This window comes from Salmo trutta, chromosome 24 (genome assembly GCF_901001165.1).
Source record: "Salmo trutta chromosome 24, fSalTru1.1, whole genome shotgun sequence".
Lineage (NCBI taxonomy): Eukaryota > Metazoa > Chordata > Actinopteri > Salmoniformes > Salmonidae > Salmo > Salmo trutta.
In genome coordinates, this window is record NC_042980.1 from 35,190,449 (window position 1) to 35,206,015 (window position 15,567).

General features: G+C 45.6%; 1 protein-coding gene and 1 long non-coding RNA gene across 2 annotated transcripts; both read left to right on the plus strand.

The window, feature by feature from the left end:
* Positions 1-242: 242 nt before the first annotated feature.
* On the plus strand, positions 243-4,020 carry LOC115160540 (vegetative cell wall protein gp1-like). The gene is made up of 2 exons (XM_029710706.1): positions 243-471; positions 2,576-4,020. The coding sequence occupies exons 1-2, from the start codon at positions 243-245 to the stop codon at positions 4,018-4,020; spliced, it is 1,674 nt and encodes a 557-aa protein (XP_029566566.1).
* Positions 4,021-4,641: 621 nt separating this feature from the next.
* Positions 4,642-14,382, plus strand: LOC115161190 (uncharacterized). Its single transcript, XR_003869204.1, has 3 exons — positions 4,642-4,777; positions 11,437-11,545; positions 13,690-14,382. It is a non-coding gene; the product is annotated as an uncharacterized LOC115161190 (long non-coding RNA).
* The last annotated feature ends 1,185 nt before the right edge of the window (positions 14,383-15,567 follow it).

Genomic DNA, 15,567 nt, shown 5'->3' on the forward strand with positions numbered 1-15,567 from the left:
GAAAACACAGCTAAGGCACCACGAAAACACAGCTAAGGCACCACGAAAACACAGCTAAGGCACCACGAAAACACAGCTAAGGCACCACGAAAACACAGCTAAGGCACCACGAAAACACGGTGAGGGCACCATGTTGGTGCATGCTGTTTTTTTTCAGCAGGGCCTGGACAGACATTTACTTCACACTATTATTTCATTGACATTTCAGGATTATTTACCTTTTTGCAAGACCAGAAAATCTCATGGAAATCATAGACGATTGCCCCCTCCCCTACCTCGCCAGCCCCTACTGCCCACTCCCCTACCTTGCCAGCCCCTACTGCCCACTCCTCTACCTTGCCAGCCCCTACTGCCCACTCCTCTACCTCGCCAGCCCCTACTGCCCCCTCCCCTACCTCACCAGCCCCTACTGCCCACTCCCCTACCTCGCCAGCCCCTACTGCCCACTCCCCTACCTCACCAGCCCCTACTGCCCACTCCCCTACCTCGCCAGCCCCTAAATCAAATCAAATCAAATTTATTTATATAGCCCTTCGTACATCAGCTGAAATCTCAAAGTGCTGTACAGAAACCCAGCCTAAAACCCCAAACAGCAAGCAATGCATGTGAAAGAAGCACGGTGGCTGGGAAAAACTCCCTAGGAAAAACTCCTGAGAAAGGCCAAAAACCTAGGAAGAAACCTAGAGAGGAACCAGGCTATGAGGGGTGGCCAGTCCTCTTCTGGCTGTGCCGGGTGGATATTATAACAGAACATGGTCAAGATGTTAAAATGTTCGTAAATGACCAGCATGGTCAAATAATAATAATCATGGTAATTGTCGAGGGTGCAACAAGCACGTCCGGTGAACAGGTCAGGGTTCCGTAGCCGCAGGCAGAACAGTTGAAACTGGAGCAGCAGCATGGCCAGGTGGACTGGGGACAGCAAGGAGTCATCATGCCAGGTAGTCCTGAGGCATGGTCCTAGGGCTCAGGTCCTCCGAGAGAAAGAAAGAAAGAGAGAAAGAGAGAATTAGAGAGAGCATATTTACATTCACACAGGACACCGGATAAGACAAGAGAATACTCCAGATGTAACAGACTGACCCTAGCCCCCCGACACATAAACTACTGCAGCATAAATACTGGAGGCTGAGACAGGAGGGATCAGAAGACACTGTGGCCCCATCCGATGATACCCCCGGACAGGGCCAAACAGGCAGGATATAACCCCACCCACTTTGCCAAAGCACAGCCCCCACACCACTAGAGGGATATCTACAACCACCAACTTACCGTCCAAAGACAAGGCCGAGTATAGCCCACAAAGATCTCCGCCACGGCACAACCCAAGGGGGGGGGCGCCAACCCAGACAGGAAGACCACGTCAGTGGCTCAACCTACTCAAGTGACGCACCCCTCCCATGGACGGCATGGAAGAACACCAGTAAGTCAGTGACTCAGCCCCTGTAAAAGGGTTAGAGGCAGAGAATCCCAGTGGGAAGAGGGGAACCGACAAGGCAGAGACAGCAAGGGCGGTTCGTTGCTCCAGCCTTTCCGTTCACCTTCACACTCCTGGGCCAGACTATACTTAATCATAGGACCTACTGAAGAGATAAGTCTTCAGTAAAGACTTAAAGGTTGAGACTGAGTCTGCGTCTCTCACATGGGTAGGCAGACCATTCCATAAAAATGGAGCTCTATAGGAGAAAGCCCTACCTCCAGCCGTTTGCTTAGAAATTCTAGGGACAATTAGGAGGCCTGCGTCTTGTGACCGTAGCGTACGTGTAGGTATGTACGGCAGGACCAAATCGGAAAGATAGGTAGGAGCAAGCCCATGTAATGCTTTGTAGGTTAGCAGTAAAACCTTGAAATCAGCCCTTGCCTTAACAGGAAGCCAGTGTAGGGAGGCTAGCACTGGAGTAATATGATCAAATTTTTTGGTTCTAGTCAGGATTCTAGCAGCCGTATTTAGCACTAACTGAAGTTTGTTTAGTGCTTTATCCGGGTAGCCGGAAAGTAGAGCATTGCAGTAGTCGAGCCTAGAAGTAACAAAAGCATGGATTAATTTTTCTGCGTCATTTTTGGACAGAAAGTTTCTGATTTTTGCAATGTTACGTAGATGGAAAAAAGCTGTCCTTGAAACAGTCTTGATATGTTCTTCAAAAGAGAGATCAGGGTCCAGAGTAACGCCGAGGTCCTTCACAGTTTTATTTGAGACGACTGTACAACCATCCAGATTAATTGTCAGATTCAACAGAAGATCTCTTTGTTTCTTGGGACCTAGGACAAGCATCTCTGTTTTGTCCGAGTTTAAAAGTAGAACATTTGCAGCCATCCACTTCCTTATGTCTGAAACACAGGCTTCTAGCGAGGGCAATTTTGGGGCTTCACCATGTTTCATTGAAATGTACAGCTGTGTGTCGTCCGCATAGCAGTGAAATTTAACATTATGTTTTCGAATGACATCCCCAAGAGGTAAAATATATAGTGAAAACAATAGTGGTCCTAGAACGGAACCTTGAGGAACACCGAAATTTACAATTGATTTGTCAGAGGACGAACCATTCACAGAGACAAACTGATATCTTTCCGACAGATAAGATCTACTGCCCACTCCCCTACCTCGCCAGCCCCTACTGCCCACTCCTCTACCTCGCCAGCACCTACTGCCCCCTCCCCTACCTCGCCAGCCCCTACTGCCCACTCCCCTACCTCACCAGCCCCTACTGCCCCCTCCCCTACCTCACCAGCCCCTACTGCCCACTCCCCTACCTCGCCAGCCCCTACTGCCCACTCCCCTACCTCGCCAGCCCCTACTGCCCACTCCCCTACCTCGCCAGCTTCTACTGCCCCCTCCCCTACCTCGCAGCTTCTACTGCCCCCTCCCCTACCTCGCCAGCCCCTACTGCCCACTCCCCTACCTCGCCAGCCCCTACTGCCCACTCCCCTATCTCACCAGCCCCTACTGCCCACTCCCCTACCTCACCAGCTTCTACTGCCCCCTCCCCTACCTCACCAGCTTCTACTGCCCCCTCCCCTACCTCGCCAGCCTCTACTGCCCCCTCCCCTACCTTGCCAGCCCCTACTGCCCACTCCCCTACCTCGCCAGCCCCTACTGCCCACTCCCCTACCTCGCCAGCCCCTACTGCCCACTCCCCTAGCTCGCCAGCCCCTACTGCCCACTCCCCTACCTCGCCAGCCCTTACTGCCCACTCCCCTAACTCACCAGCCCCTACTGCCCCCTCCCCTACCTCGCCAGCCCCTACTGCCCCCTCCCCTACCTCACCAGCCCCTACTGCCCACTCCCCTACCTCGCCAGCCCCTACTGCCCACTCCCCTACCTCGCCAGCCCCTACTGCCCACTCCCTACCTCGCCAGCCCCTACTGCCCACTCCCCTACCTCGCCAGCCCCTACTGCCCCCTCCCCTACCTCGCCAGCCCCTACTGCCACCTCCCCTACCTCGCCAGCCCCTACTGCCCACTCCCCTACCTCGCCAGCCCCTACTGCCCACTCCCCTACCTCGCCAGCCCCTACTGCCCCCTCCCCTACCTCGCCACCCCTACTGCCCCCTCCCCTACCTCGACAGCCCCTACTGCCCACTCCCCTACCTCGCCAGCCCCTACTGCCCTCTCCCCTACCTCGCCAGCTTTCACTGCCCCCTCCCCTACCTCGCCAGCCACTACTGCCCCCTCCCCTACCTCACCAGCCCCTACTGCCCCCTCCCCTACCTCACCAGCCCCTACTGCCCCCTCCCCTACCTCACCAGCTTCTACTGCCCCCTCCCCTACCTCACCAGCCCCTACTGCCCACTCCCCTACCTCACCAGCCCCTACTGCCCCCTCCCCTACCTCACCAGCTTCTACTGCCCCCTACCTCGCCAGCCCCTACTGCCCCCTCCCATACCTTGCCAGCCCCTACTGCCCCCTCCCTTACCTTGCCAGCCCCTACTGCCCCTCTCTCTCCCTCTCTCTATCCCTTTCCTCACTCGCCCTTCCCCCTTTTTTCTCTGTTTTACCTTGCTTTATCTTGTGCAACACTGACGATAAATGACTAAGTTTTCTCATTTCATGGGTAAGTGAGACAGATATTTATTTAATATACTCATAAGAGGAGGCAGGAGGTCTATTTATTGGAGCAAAGCTGGAGAGATAGAACATGTTTATTTTACCAGATGTAGGAGCCAGATAGCATGTTTATATAAAGACGCACACAGATAGCAATATATTTATTCATGAGCATTTCCTACACAACATATTACTTTAAGCCGACCACACACTCATACATACACACATAAGCGTGTGAACGCACACACCCAAATGCACCGGCACACACACACACACACACTTAGCCTAGATGTATATGTGTGAAACCAGTGCACTTCCCAGCTTTGATCAAACAGATTTGAATTCACATAATATGCAGGCTCCATAATGGCTTCATTTGTCTTTTGTCATAATTATGCATTGTCTGGGGTCACATGGGCTCCCGAGTGGCGCAGCGGTCTAAGGCACTGCATCTCATTGCTTGTAGGCGACACTAAAGGCACCCTGGTTCGAATCCAGGCTGCATCACAACTGGCCGTGATTGGGAGTCCCATAGGGCGGCGCAAACCCCCTTTTGGACCTTTTTGACACACACACATACACACACAGTGCAGCAGTGCTGACAGGAATACATCAATGCTTACATGATGTTCTAAAGTGAGTGAGTGGAGAGAGGAAGAAGGGAGAGAGGGATAAGGAGAGGGGGCACTCAGTTTGTCCTGAATTGATCCGAATAGGATTACGTACGCAAACTGTGAGTAGGAGGCTATGTGTACCGGGGTTTAGGATCTGAACTAGGGTTGCAAAATTCCGGGAACTTTCAATAAATTACCTGTTTTTCCAGAAATACCGGAATTAGCTTGAAAATCTGGAATCTTCCAACCAGGATTTCTAGAAAATCAGGCAATTTATTGAAAGTTCCTGGAATTTTGTAACCCTAATCAGAACTCTTTCTTTACCCACTAGCTCACTCAATTGTTTTCTCTGCTTACCCTCTCCCTCCCTCCCTCCCTCCCTCCCTCCCTCCCTCCCTCACACAGACAACACACAACACAACACACACACACACACACTCTCTGTTCACTCATGTTCTTGATAGGGATATTTTCCATGTGTACAGTACCAGTCAAAAGTTTGGACATGTACTCATTCAAGGGTTTTTCTTTATTTGACGATTTTCTACATTGTAAAATAATAGCGAAGATATCAAAACTATAAAATAACACATGGAATCATGTAGTAACCAAAAAAGTGTTAAACAAATCCAAATATATTTTAGATTTTAGATTCTTCAAAGTAGACACCTTTGCCTTGATGACAGCTTTGCACACTCTTGGCATTCTCCCAACCAGCTTCATGAGGTAGTCACCTGGAATGCATTTCAATTAACAGGTGTGCCTTGTTAAAAGTTAATTTGTGCAATTTCTTTCCTTCTTAATGCATTTCAGCCAGTCAGTTGTGTTGTGACAAGGTATGGGTGGTATACAGAAGACAGCTTATTTGGTAAAAGACCAAGTCCATATTATGGCAAGAACAGCTCAAACAAGCAAAGAGAAACAACAGTCCATCATTACTTTAAGACATGAAGGTCAGTCAATACGGAAAATGTCAAGAACTTTGAAAGTTTCTTCAAGTGCAGTCGCAAATCCATCAAGCGCTACGATGAAACTGGCTCTCATGAGGGCCACCACAGGAAAGGAAATCCCAGAGTTACCTCTGCTGCAGAGGATAAGTTCATTAGAGTTACCAGCCTCAGAAATTGCAGACCAAATAAATGCTTCACAGAGTTCAAGTAACAGACACATCTCAACATCAACTGTTCAGGGTAGACTGCGTGAATCAGGCCTTCATGGTCGAATTGCTGCAAAGAAACCACTACTAAAGGACACCAATAATAAGAAGAGACATGCTTGGGCCAAAAAACACAAGCAATGGGCATTAGACCGGTGGAAATCTGTCCTTTGGTCTGATGAGTCCAAATTTGAGATTTTTATTTAATTTAATTTTTTATTTCACCTTTATTTAACCAGGTAAGCTAGTTGAGAACAAGTTCTCATTTACAACTACGACCTGGCCAAGATAAAGCAAAGCAGTGCGACAGAAACAACAACACAGAGTTACATGGATTAAACAAGCGTACAGTCAATAACACAAGAGAAAAAAAAGAAAGTCTATATACAGTGTGTGCAAATGACATGAAGAGGTATGGCAATAAATAGGCCATAGTAGCAAAGTAATTACAATTTAGCAGATTAACACTGGAGTGATAGATGAGCAGATGATTATGAGCAGATGATGGTGTGTAAGTAGTGATACTGGTGTGCAAAAGAGCAGCAAGTAAATATAAACAATATGTGGATAAGGAAGGTAGATTGGGTGGGCTATTTACAGATGGACTATGTACAGCTGTAGCGATCGGTTAGCTGCTCAGATAGCTGATGTTTAAAGTTAGTGAGGGAAAAGTCTCCAGCTTCAGCGATTTTTGCAATTCGTTCCAGTCACTGGCAGCAGAGAACTGGAAGGAAAGGCCGCCAAAGGAGGTGTTGGCTTTGGGGATGACCAGTGAGATATACCTGCTGGAGCGCGTGCTACGGGTGGGTGTTGTTATCGTGACCAGTGAGCTGAGATAAGGCGGAGCTTTACCTAGCATAGACTTGTAGATGACCTGGAGCAAGTGGGTCTGGCGACGAATATGTAGCGAGGGCCAACCGACTAGAGCATACAGGTCGCAGTGGTGGGTGGTATAAGGCACTTTGGTAACAAAACGGATGGCACTGTGATAGACTGCATCCAATTTGCTGAGTAGAGTATTGGAAGCTATTTTGTAAATGACATCGCCGAAGTCGAGGATCGATCTGCCTATCGAGGATAGTCAGTTTTACTAGGGTAAGTTTGGCGGCGTGAGTGAAGGAGGCTTTGTTGCGAAATAGAAAGCCGATTCTAGATTTGATTTTGGATTGGAGATGTTTAATGTGAGTCTGGAAGGAGAATTTACAGTCTAGCCAGACACCTAGGTATTTGTAGTTGTCCACATATTCTAGGCCAGAACCGTCCAGAGTAGTGATGCTAGTCGTGCGGGCAGCGAACGGTTGAAAAGCATGCATTTGGCTTTGCTAGCATTTAAGAGCAGTTGGAGGCCACGGAAGCAGTGTTGTATGGCATTGAAGCTCGTTTGGAGGTTAGTTAACACAGTGTCCAAAGAAGGGCCAGATGGATACAGAATGGTGTCGTCTGCATAGAGGTGGGTCAGGGAATCACCAGCAGCAAGAGCGACATCGTTGATATATATACAGAGAAAAGAGTCGGCACGAGAATTGAACCCTGTGGTACCCCCATAGAGATTGCCAGAGGTCTGGACAACAGCCCCTCCGATTTGACACACTGAACTCTGTCTGAGAAGTAGTTGGTGGACCAGGCAAGGCAGTCATTTGAGAAACGAAGGCTATTGAGTCTTCCAATAAGAATACGGTGATTGACAGAGTCGAAAGCCTTGGACAGGTCGATGAAGACGGCTGCACAATACTGTCTTTCATTGATGGTGGTTATGATATCATTTAGGACCTTGAGTGTAGCTGAGGTGCACCCGTGACCAGCTCGGAAACCAGATTGCACAGCGGAGAAGGTAGGGTGGGATTCGAAATGGTCAGTGATCTGTTTATTAACTTGGCTTTCAAAGACTTTAGAAAGGCAGGGCAGGATGAATATAGGTCTGTAACAGTCTGGGTCTAGAGCGTCACCCTTTTTGAAGAGCGGGATGACCGCGGCAGCTTTCCAATCTTTAGGGATCTCGGACGAAATGAAAGAGAGGTTGAACAGACTGGTAATAGGGGTTGCAACAATGGCGGCAGATAATTTTAGAAAGAGAGGGTCAAGATTGTCTTGCCCAGCTTATTTGTACGGGTCCAGGTTTTGCAGCTCTTTCAGAACATCTGCGATCTGGATTTGGGTGAAGGAGAAGCTGGGGAGGCTCGGGCAAGTAGCTGCGAGGGGTGCGGAGCTGTTGGCCTGGGTTGGGGTAGCCATTTTTGGTTCCAACCGCCATGTCATTGTGAGATGCAGACTACGTGAATGGATGATCTCCGCATGTGTAGTTCCCACCGTGAAGCATGGAGTAAGAGGTGTGATGGTGTTGGGATGCTTTGCTGGTGACACTGTCTGTGATTTATTTGGAATTCAAGGCACACTTAACCTGGGCTAGGTGGGACGTTTGCGTCCCTCCCTAGTCAACAGCCAGTGGAATCGTGTGGCGCGAAATACAAATACCTCAAAAATGCTATAAGTTCAATTTCTCAAACATATGACTATTTTACAGCATTTTAAAGACAAGACTCTCGTTAATCTAACCACATTGTCTGATTTCAAAAAGGCTTTACAGCGAAAGCAAAACATTAGATTATGTCAGGAGAGTACCCTGCCAAAAATAATCACACAGCCATTTTCAAAGCAAGCATATATGTCACAAAAACCAAAACCACAGCTAAATGCAGCACTTACCTTTGATGATCTTCATCAGATGACACACCTAGGACATTATGTTATACAATACATGCATGTTTTGTTCAATCAAGTTCATATTTATATCAAAAACCAACTTTTTACATTAGCATGTGATGTTCAGAACTAGCATACCCAACGAAAACTTCTGGTGAATTTACTAAATTACTCATGATAAACGTTGACAAAATACATAACAATTATTTTAAGAATTATAGATACAGAACTCCTTTATGCAAACGCTATGTCCGATTTTAAAATAGCTTTTCGGCGAAAGCACATGTTGCAATATTCTGAGTACATAGCTCGGCCATCACAGGCTAGCTAATTTGACACCAACCAAGTTTATGGCTCACTTAACTCAGAATTACTATTAGAAAAATTGGATTACCTTTGCTGTTCTTCGTCAGAATGCACTCATAGGACTTCTACTTCAACAACAAATGTTGTTTTGGTTCCAAATAATCCATAGTTATATCCAAATACCTCCGTTTTGTTTGTGCGTTCAGGTCACTATCCGTCACTATTTGTTCATTGAAAATTGTAAATAACTCACCACAGGTTAATGAGATGGGTGTGCTTAAAAAGATGCACATAACTCTGCAATGTTGGGTTGTATTGGAGAGAGTCTCAGTCTTTAATCATTTTCCATATACAGTCTGTGCCTGTATTTCGTTTTCATGCTAGTGAGGGCCAATAATCCTCTCTCACATAGGTACGTGGTTGCAAAGGGCATCAGTGTCTTAACAGCGTGATTGCCAAGGCAGGATACTCTGAGCACAGCTCAAAAATCTGGCAGTGGCTTCTGATTAAGTTACATTTTCACAGAACCGCTTGTTGCAATTTCAATGAGGCTCTCTTGTTCAGATATCGATAAGTGGACTGGAGGCAGGGCATGAAAGGGATAACGAATCCAGTTGTTTGTGTCATCCATTTCGGGAACGTACCTGTGTAATTGCGCACCGAACTCACTCAGGTGCTTCGCTATATCACGTTTGGCATTGTATGTAAGATTGAGATCATTTGCACACAAAAAAGCATACAATGATGGAAAGACTTGTGTGTTGTCCTTGTTAATGCAGACAGAGAAGAGCTCCAACTTCTTAATCATAGCCTCAATTTTGTCCCGCACATTGAATATAGTTGCGGAGAGTCCCTGTAATCCTAGATTCAGATCATTCAGGTAAGAAAAAGCATCACCCAGATAGGCCAGTCATGTGAGAAACTCGTCATCATGCAAGCGGTTAGACAAGTGAAAATTATGGTCAGTAAAGAAAACTTTAAGCTCGTCTCTCAATTAAAAAAAAACGTGTCAATACTTTGCCTCTTGATAACCAGCACACTTCTGTATGTTGTAAAAGCATTACATGGTCGCTGCCCATAGCATTGCATAGTGCAGAAAATACACGAGATTTCAGGGGCCTTTTGCTTTAATTAACAAAGTTAACCATTTTCACTGTAGTGTCCAAAACGTCTTTCAAGCTGTCAGGCATTACCTTGGCAGCAAGAGCCTCTCGGTGGATGCTGCAGTGAACCCAAGTAGCATCGGGAGCAACTGCTTCCACTATGTCTTCCTGTCATGGCTTTTGCGCCATCTGTACAGATACCAACATGAGCAGCAGCTACGTTTGGCTACATACGGACCGTTGATGGAATTCCCGTGAGAGAGTAACGGTTAATGTGATTGGAGATGTTAATTATTTGACTAGGCTACCTGTATTTGACATTGTGTTGCTATTTCGCTGAACACTAGATGGTTTAATTTTATTTTTGGCAATGTAACGAGGCTACTCAGGCGAGAAAAAAGCCCAGTTGGAAAATATAAATGGACTGTTTGAAAATGTGAAGAATTATTATTATATATATTTTTAAATTAAAAAAATGTGAATCACATTTTTATTTGTCGTACCCCCGACGGCATTGGGTGTACCCCTGGGGTATTCAGTTTGGTAATACCCGTTCTAGAGAATGGGAGGTACGCGCTCACATGGTAATATTGGAGTGTGACACAGGGAGATAGGAGACAGAGTAGGGGACATGGTGCAGGGTCTGATACATGGAATCCAAAGAGGTAGTGGACAAGGAGACAGAAAAGGAGGGGACACAGAAAGGCGGACACAGAAAGGCAACACAGAAGAAGAGAGAGACAGAACGGTAGTAGAGAAAGACAGAGAAATACTAGAGAAGAAGTCAGAAAAGGGACGTGACTAGGAGACAGAGGCATAAAGGCAGGACGGAAGGAGACAGGAAGTGAGGTTAAGGAACCAGATAAGTAAAGGACCAGGACGAGGAGGCGGTTCCAAAAAGGCAAGGCCAACATCTTTTGAGAGATTCGTTCACCTCCGTCTGCTGGCAGCTCTAAGAGAAAGATGAAGGATATATATTTCGAGTCTTCCCACCACTCCCAGGCCATATGCCAGACAACGTAAATCAGACGCACACACAGACACAAAAACATTGTAAAACAGGACACCTCATTGTTGCTGAGAGGTTTTGGACTCTGATTGGACACTATATCTGCCTCTAACTGTGCATCTTGACGCATATGGTTCTACAATTCAAGGAGTAAAAGAATATGACACAAAATGATTCACTAAGTATAGGAGTGTAGCCACAGGCACATCTGAAATTGACTGCATGCAGTAAATCTCTGTTGCCTTGTTTTTTTTTGCTTTTGCCACAGAATGTTATTTTATGCAACACTGCCTGGCTTCTGCTTGAATCAGAAGACTTTGTGACCTTGTTGGTTAAAAACAACAGCAGCAGAGGAGCAGTGGCCCTTGGGTCGTGGGTTCATAGTGCCATGGCCTCTTAAAGGTCAAAGTGAATTAGGTTAGCAGCACACAGATGGAGGGTTGGATGGTGGGGGTCAAAGGGGTAGAGACTGACTCTTGTTTATGTGTCCCTGCCTTTTCATAGCACCACAACTGACCCTTGGAGGGACAGATGGAGAGACGTCTGGAGGGACGTCTGGAGAGATGTCTGGAGGAACGGCTGGAGGGACTGATGGAAGTACCTTGTGAAATTGGTTAGTGGAAAGTATACAGTTAAAAGAAAGAGACATGGTGAGGGTTATAAGCGAGAAATAGGGATGGATACAGACTATACAGGAGAGACAGAGGTCGACAACAGGAGAGAGAATGAGAAGGTGGTTAGATTGGACATGACTTTGGCCAAACGTGTAATCTTGGCCTCCCCGGCAGCCATGAGCCTCTCTGGATCCTGTTAAGCCATAAGCCTACTTCTCCCTGTGTTACTGCTCAACACCATAATCATCAGTGGTGCGAGCCTTATACTTTATAGAGGGCTCTCATGATTTCCACATCACACACTTACACAACAAGAGACAGACTCTTAACAGTCACACATACAAACCAATGGCCTTATACATGTATTTTGTTTGTCTGTTTGGTTGATATGTGACTGTTGCTCATATAGCCTTGTGTGCTAGAGATCTAGGCTTTGCAGCTAGTGAACAAGACTATCTCAACAGTAGCCTGCACAAGCTTTTTTCCGGATTGTTGTCCCTTTTAACAGCAGTTTCCCTTTTCCTTTAAATATGCATATGAGCCTTGATTGCATTCATCATTGCCACAGCATTGATTAAAACCAATACATCTCTGGGACTGACCCCCTCCCCAGGGTCATACATATTCATGAAGTGGAGGTTGTAATCCATTCTGAGTTCAGGAGATGGGGTGGGTAGGTTGTATTTTTGGAAACAAACTAAAGACCATTGTAATTTAATTAAGTTCAACCTCTCAGCAAGAACAAATGGAATATTTCATTGTGGGTTCAGGATAATGCACAGGGTCCTTGTAGAATAGAATGTAAACTGTTTTTGTTGTTGTTGCCGTGTTCTACCGTGACTAGACTACTAAAGTAATGGTATTCCTATTGCAAGGTGGCATATTGAGTATTGTTTTACCTTCACCCCAGGTGCTTCTGGTAAATCAGAATTAGTTTTAGGGCGACGAATACATGTTATGATAAGTGTGCTTTCTATAATTCCCTGGAGAGAGTTCAGGATAAAGAATACATTAATAGGAGTGGGGTCTGTTTAAAGACTACCTCCAGTGGAAATAGACAAATGCGCCTTAGAATAACATTAACATAAATGCTTTCTTCAAAGTAAAGATATTGAGATATACATTTTACAACTTTATTCAGGGGAAGACTTGAAACAGAGGACAAAACACATTTCTAATTCTCTTCTATATTCTGTCTTTTGTTGGCAGCATTTCTGTTTACTTTCCCTCTCATTAGAACATTTACATTTTACATTTTAGTCATTTAGCAGACGCTCTTATCCAGAGCGACTTACAGTAGTGAATGCATACATTTCATACATTTTCATAAAAAAAATGTTTTCTGTGCTGGCCCCCCGTGGGAATCGAACCCACAACCCTGGCGTTGCAAACACCATGTTCTACCAACTGAGCTACAGGGAAGGTTAGAACTGATCTGTCCTGATAAAGTCCAATCCCCTCCTAACTCGTTGGCTAGAGCTGAGACCCGTAACCCCCTACCATACGTACCTACCACAGATGACCTCAACCCTCCCTCGATAGCCTCCCACCGCTCAAACACTACCTGTTATCAATAAAAGAATTAGAGCAGCTATACTGAAGTTCAAACCATAACCCTACAGTATCAGAGGAAAGCTGCAACATTAACCCTTGTATGGCGTAAACCATACACATGCCTCAATATACATTTAATCACTGACTAGTATAGCATTTATTTAACTATTCAAAATCTTCCGTTTTTACTTACTTTCATTCCCATAAGTCCGGGGATACCCAGAGGAGAGAGAGAGAGTTGTAAATCTCATCCTGATTGAATGATAAATACATTTTATGAATCTTTATAACATATGCCAGTCTAGTGTCTTTTGTTTTGTTAATTAATATTGATCTAGTATGAAATGCTGGTATAAGATTAAGTATGTGGCAGTGTTGAAGTCAACATGTGACTATGTTGGCTGTGTTGATGACAAAGCGTACTTACAGGAGGACCCTGCAGACCAGAAGAGAGAATGCTTTCTGCGTCTACTTCTCTATATTACCCTCTGTTGTGTTTTTCATTATGCCCATTCTCCACAGCAATCTGCATAAAGGTCTATAAAGATACCTCTGTCTCTCTCCCTCTCTCTGTCTCCCTCTGATTCAGGGGGTCAGATGAGGAAGGCTAGCTCATTATGCCATTCTGTGTCAGCCTGTTTCCAGCTGAGTGCGGTCATCTGAGGTTCATCACAGCCATCTCCACAGGAACGAGCCCAATCTGTCCAATCTGGACAAACTATAAATACGAATCCACAGTTGTCTTTGGGTGCCTCGCCAATCAAGATGAGCGCTAGGCAGGGCTGTACAAAGGGCTCGGGGCTATAGTTAAATAAGCCAGAGTTGGTAAGGGGATGAAGGAAGCATGTTAGCTGGGCTAAATCTGACTTACTAGGCAGCTAATGCCATTGTAAACAGTGTTAAGTCCACTGTGTCTCTCTCTCTCTGCATAACTGAGTTACAGGTAAGGTCAAGTTTAAGCTCCTCCACAGAGATTTGCAATAATGTATGGTAATTCCATTATAGAGTGGAGGAGGATTATCCCTATTAAATAATACTGAGCCAGACTTGGGGCACCGACGTTGTTACTCAAGGCTGACTGTACCGTCATTATCTGTGCTGGTCTATTCTCTTCCTAAACTGTTACTCTGCTTGTTTGACCAACCAGGTTTTAAACCCGGGTCTCAAGAAACTGTTAGCCCTTTGAGCTAAAGCCTCCACTCAACTACGGTCATGAACTTGTAAGATGTGTAAGATGGTGTGAGATGGTGTGAGATGGTGTAAGATGTGTAAGATGTGTAAGATGGTGTGAGATGTGTAAGATGGTGTGAGATGGTGTGAGATGTGTAAGATGTGTAAGATGTGTGAGATGGTGTGAGATGGTGTAAGATGGTGTAAGATGTGTAAGATGTGTGAGATGGTGTGAGATGGTGTAAGATGGTGTAAGATGTGTAAGATGTGTAAGATGGTGTGAGATGGTGTGAGATGGTGTAAGATGTGTAAGATGTGTAAGATGGTGTGAGATGTGTAAGATGGTGTGAGATAGTGTGAGATGGTGTAAGATAGTGTGAGATATGTAAGATGTGTAAGATGGTGTGAGATGGTGTAAGATGTGTGAGATGGTGTAAGATGTGTGAGATGGTGTGAGATGGTGTGAGATGGTGTGAGATTGTGTAAGATGGTGTAAGATGTGCGCGATGGTGTAAGATGTGCGCGATGGTGTAAGATGGTGTAAGATGGTGTAAGATGGTGTAAGATGTGTGAAATGGTGTAAGATGTGTGAGATGTTGTAAGATGTGTGAGATGGCACCGATAGACATGGCCGCCTTGTTTCTGGCTCCAAGGCAACTTTGCAGTATTTTACATTTTTTCAATGTTATTTCTCACGTTATTGCAAGTATTTCGCTACACCCGCAATAACATATACTAAACATCTGTATGTGACCAATAAAAGTTATTTGATTTTTAACATTAGGGGAGAGCTAGCGTAATATTGGGCTGCAAACTCAAATTGAATAAATGTCAACTCTATATCTGACATGGTACAGGAGTCTTCTTTTTGTTTACCCCCTAGAGTCGATGTCTGTGCCCACTTGGAAATCTAATTGGCATAATAAAAGAAATCACCATAAAAATCTGTCAGTATAAGCTAGAGATATGTGTTTGGATGTCAGACCATGAGACATCCCAAAATTGGTCTTCTCAAAAAATCGTCTGAAGCGTTCGAACGGTTTGGCCTACAAACTATTATGACCCAGCTATGGAAAGATGAGACTCTCACAAACTCGATGGTGTTCTTGTACAGCCGATATGCCAACTTCATTCTGTAGCGTCCGAACAGTTTGGGCTACACACTAAAATGGCCCCTCTGTAGAAAGGTGAGACTCTCACGGACATGTACATGTTGGTTGTTCTTCTCTGGAAAGCTTACAGACCTCACAAGACTTGTCCGAAGGTCCCCCCGTACCAGTTGAAACAATGAATGGAA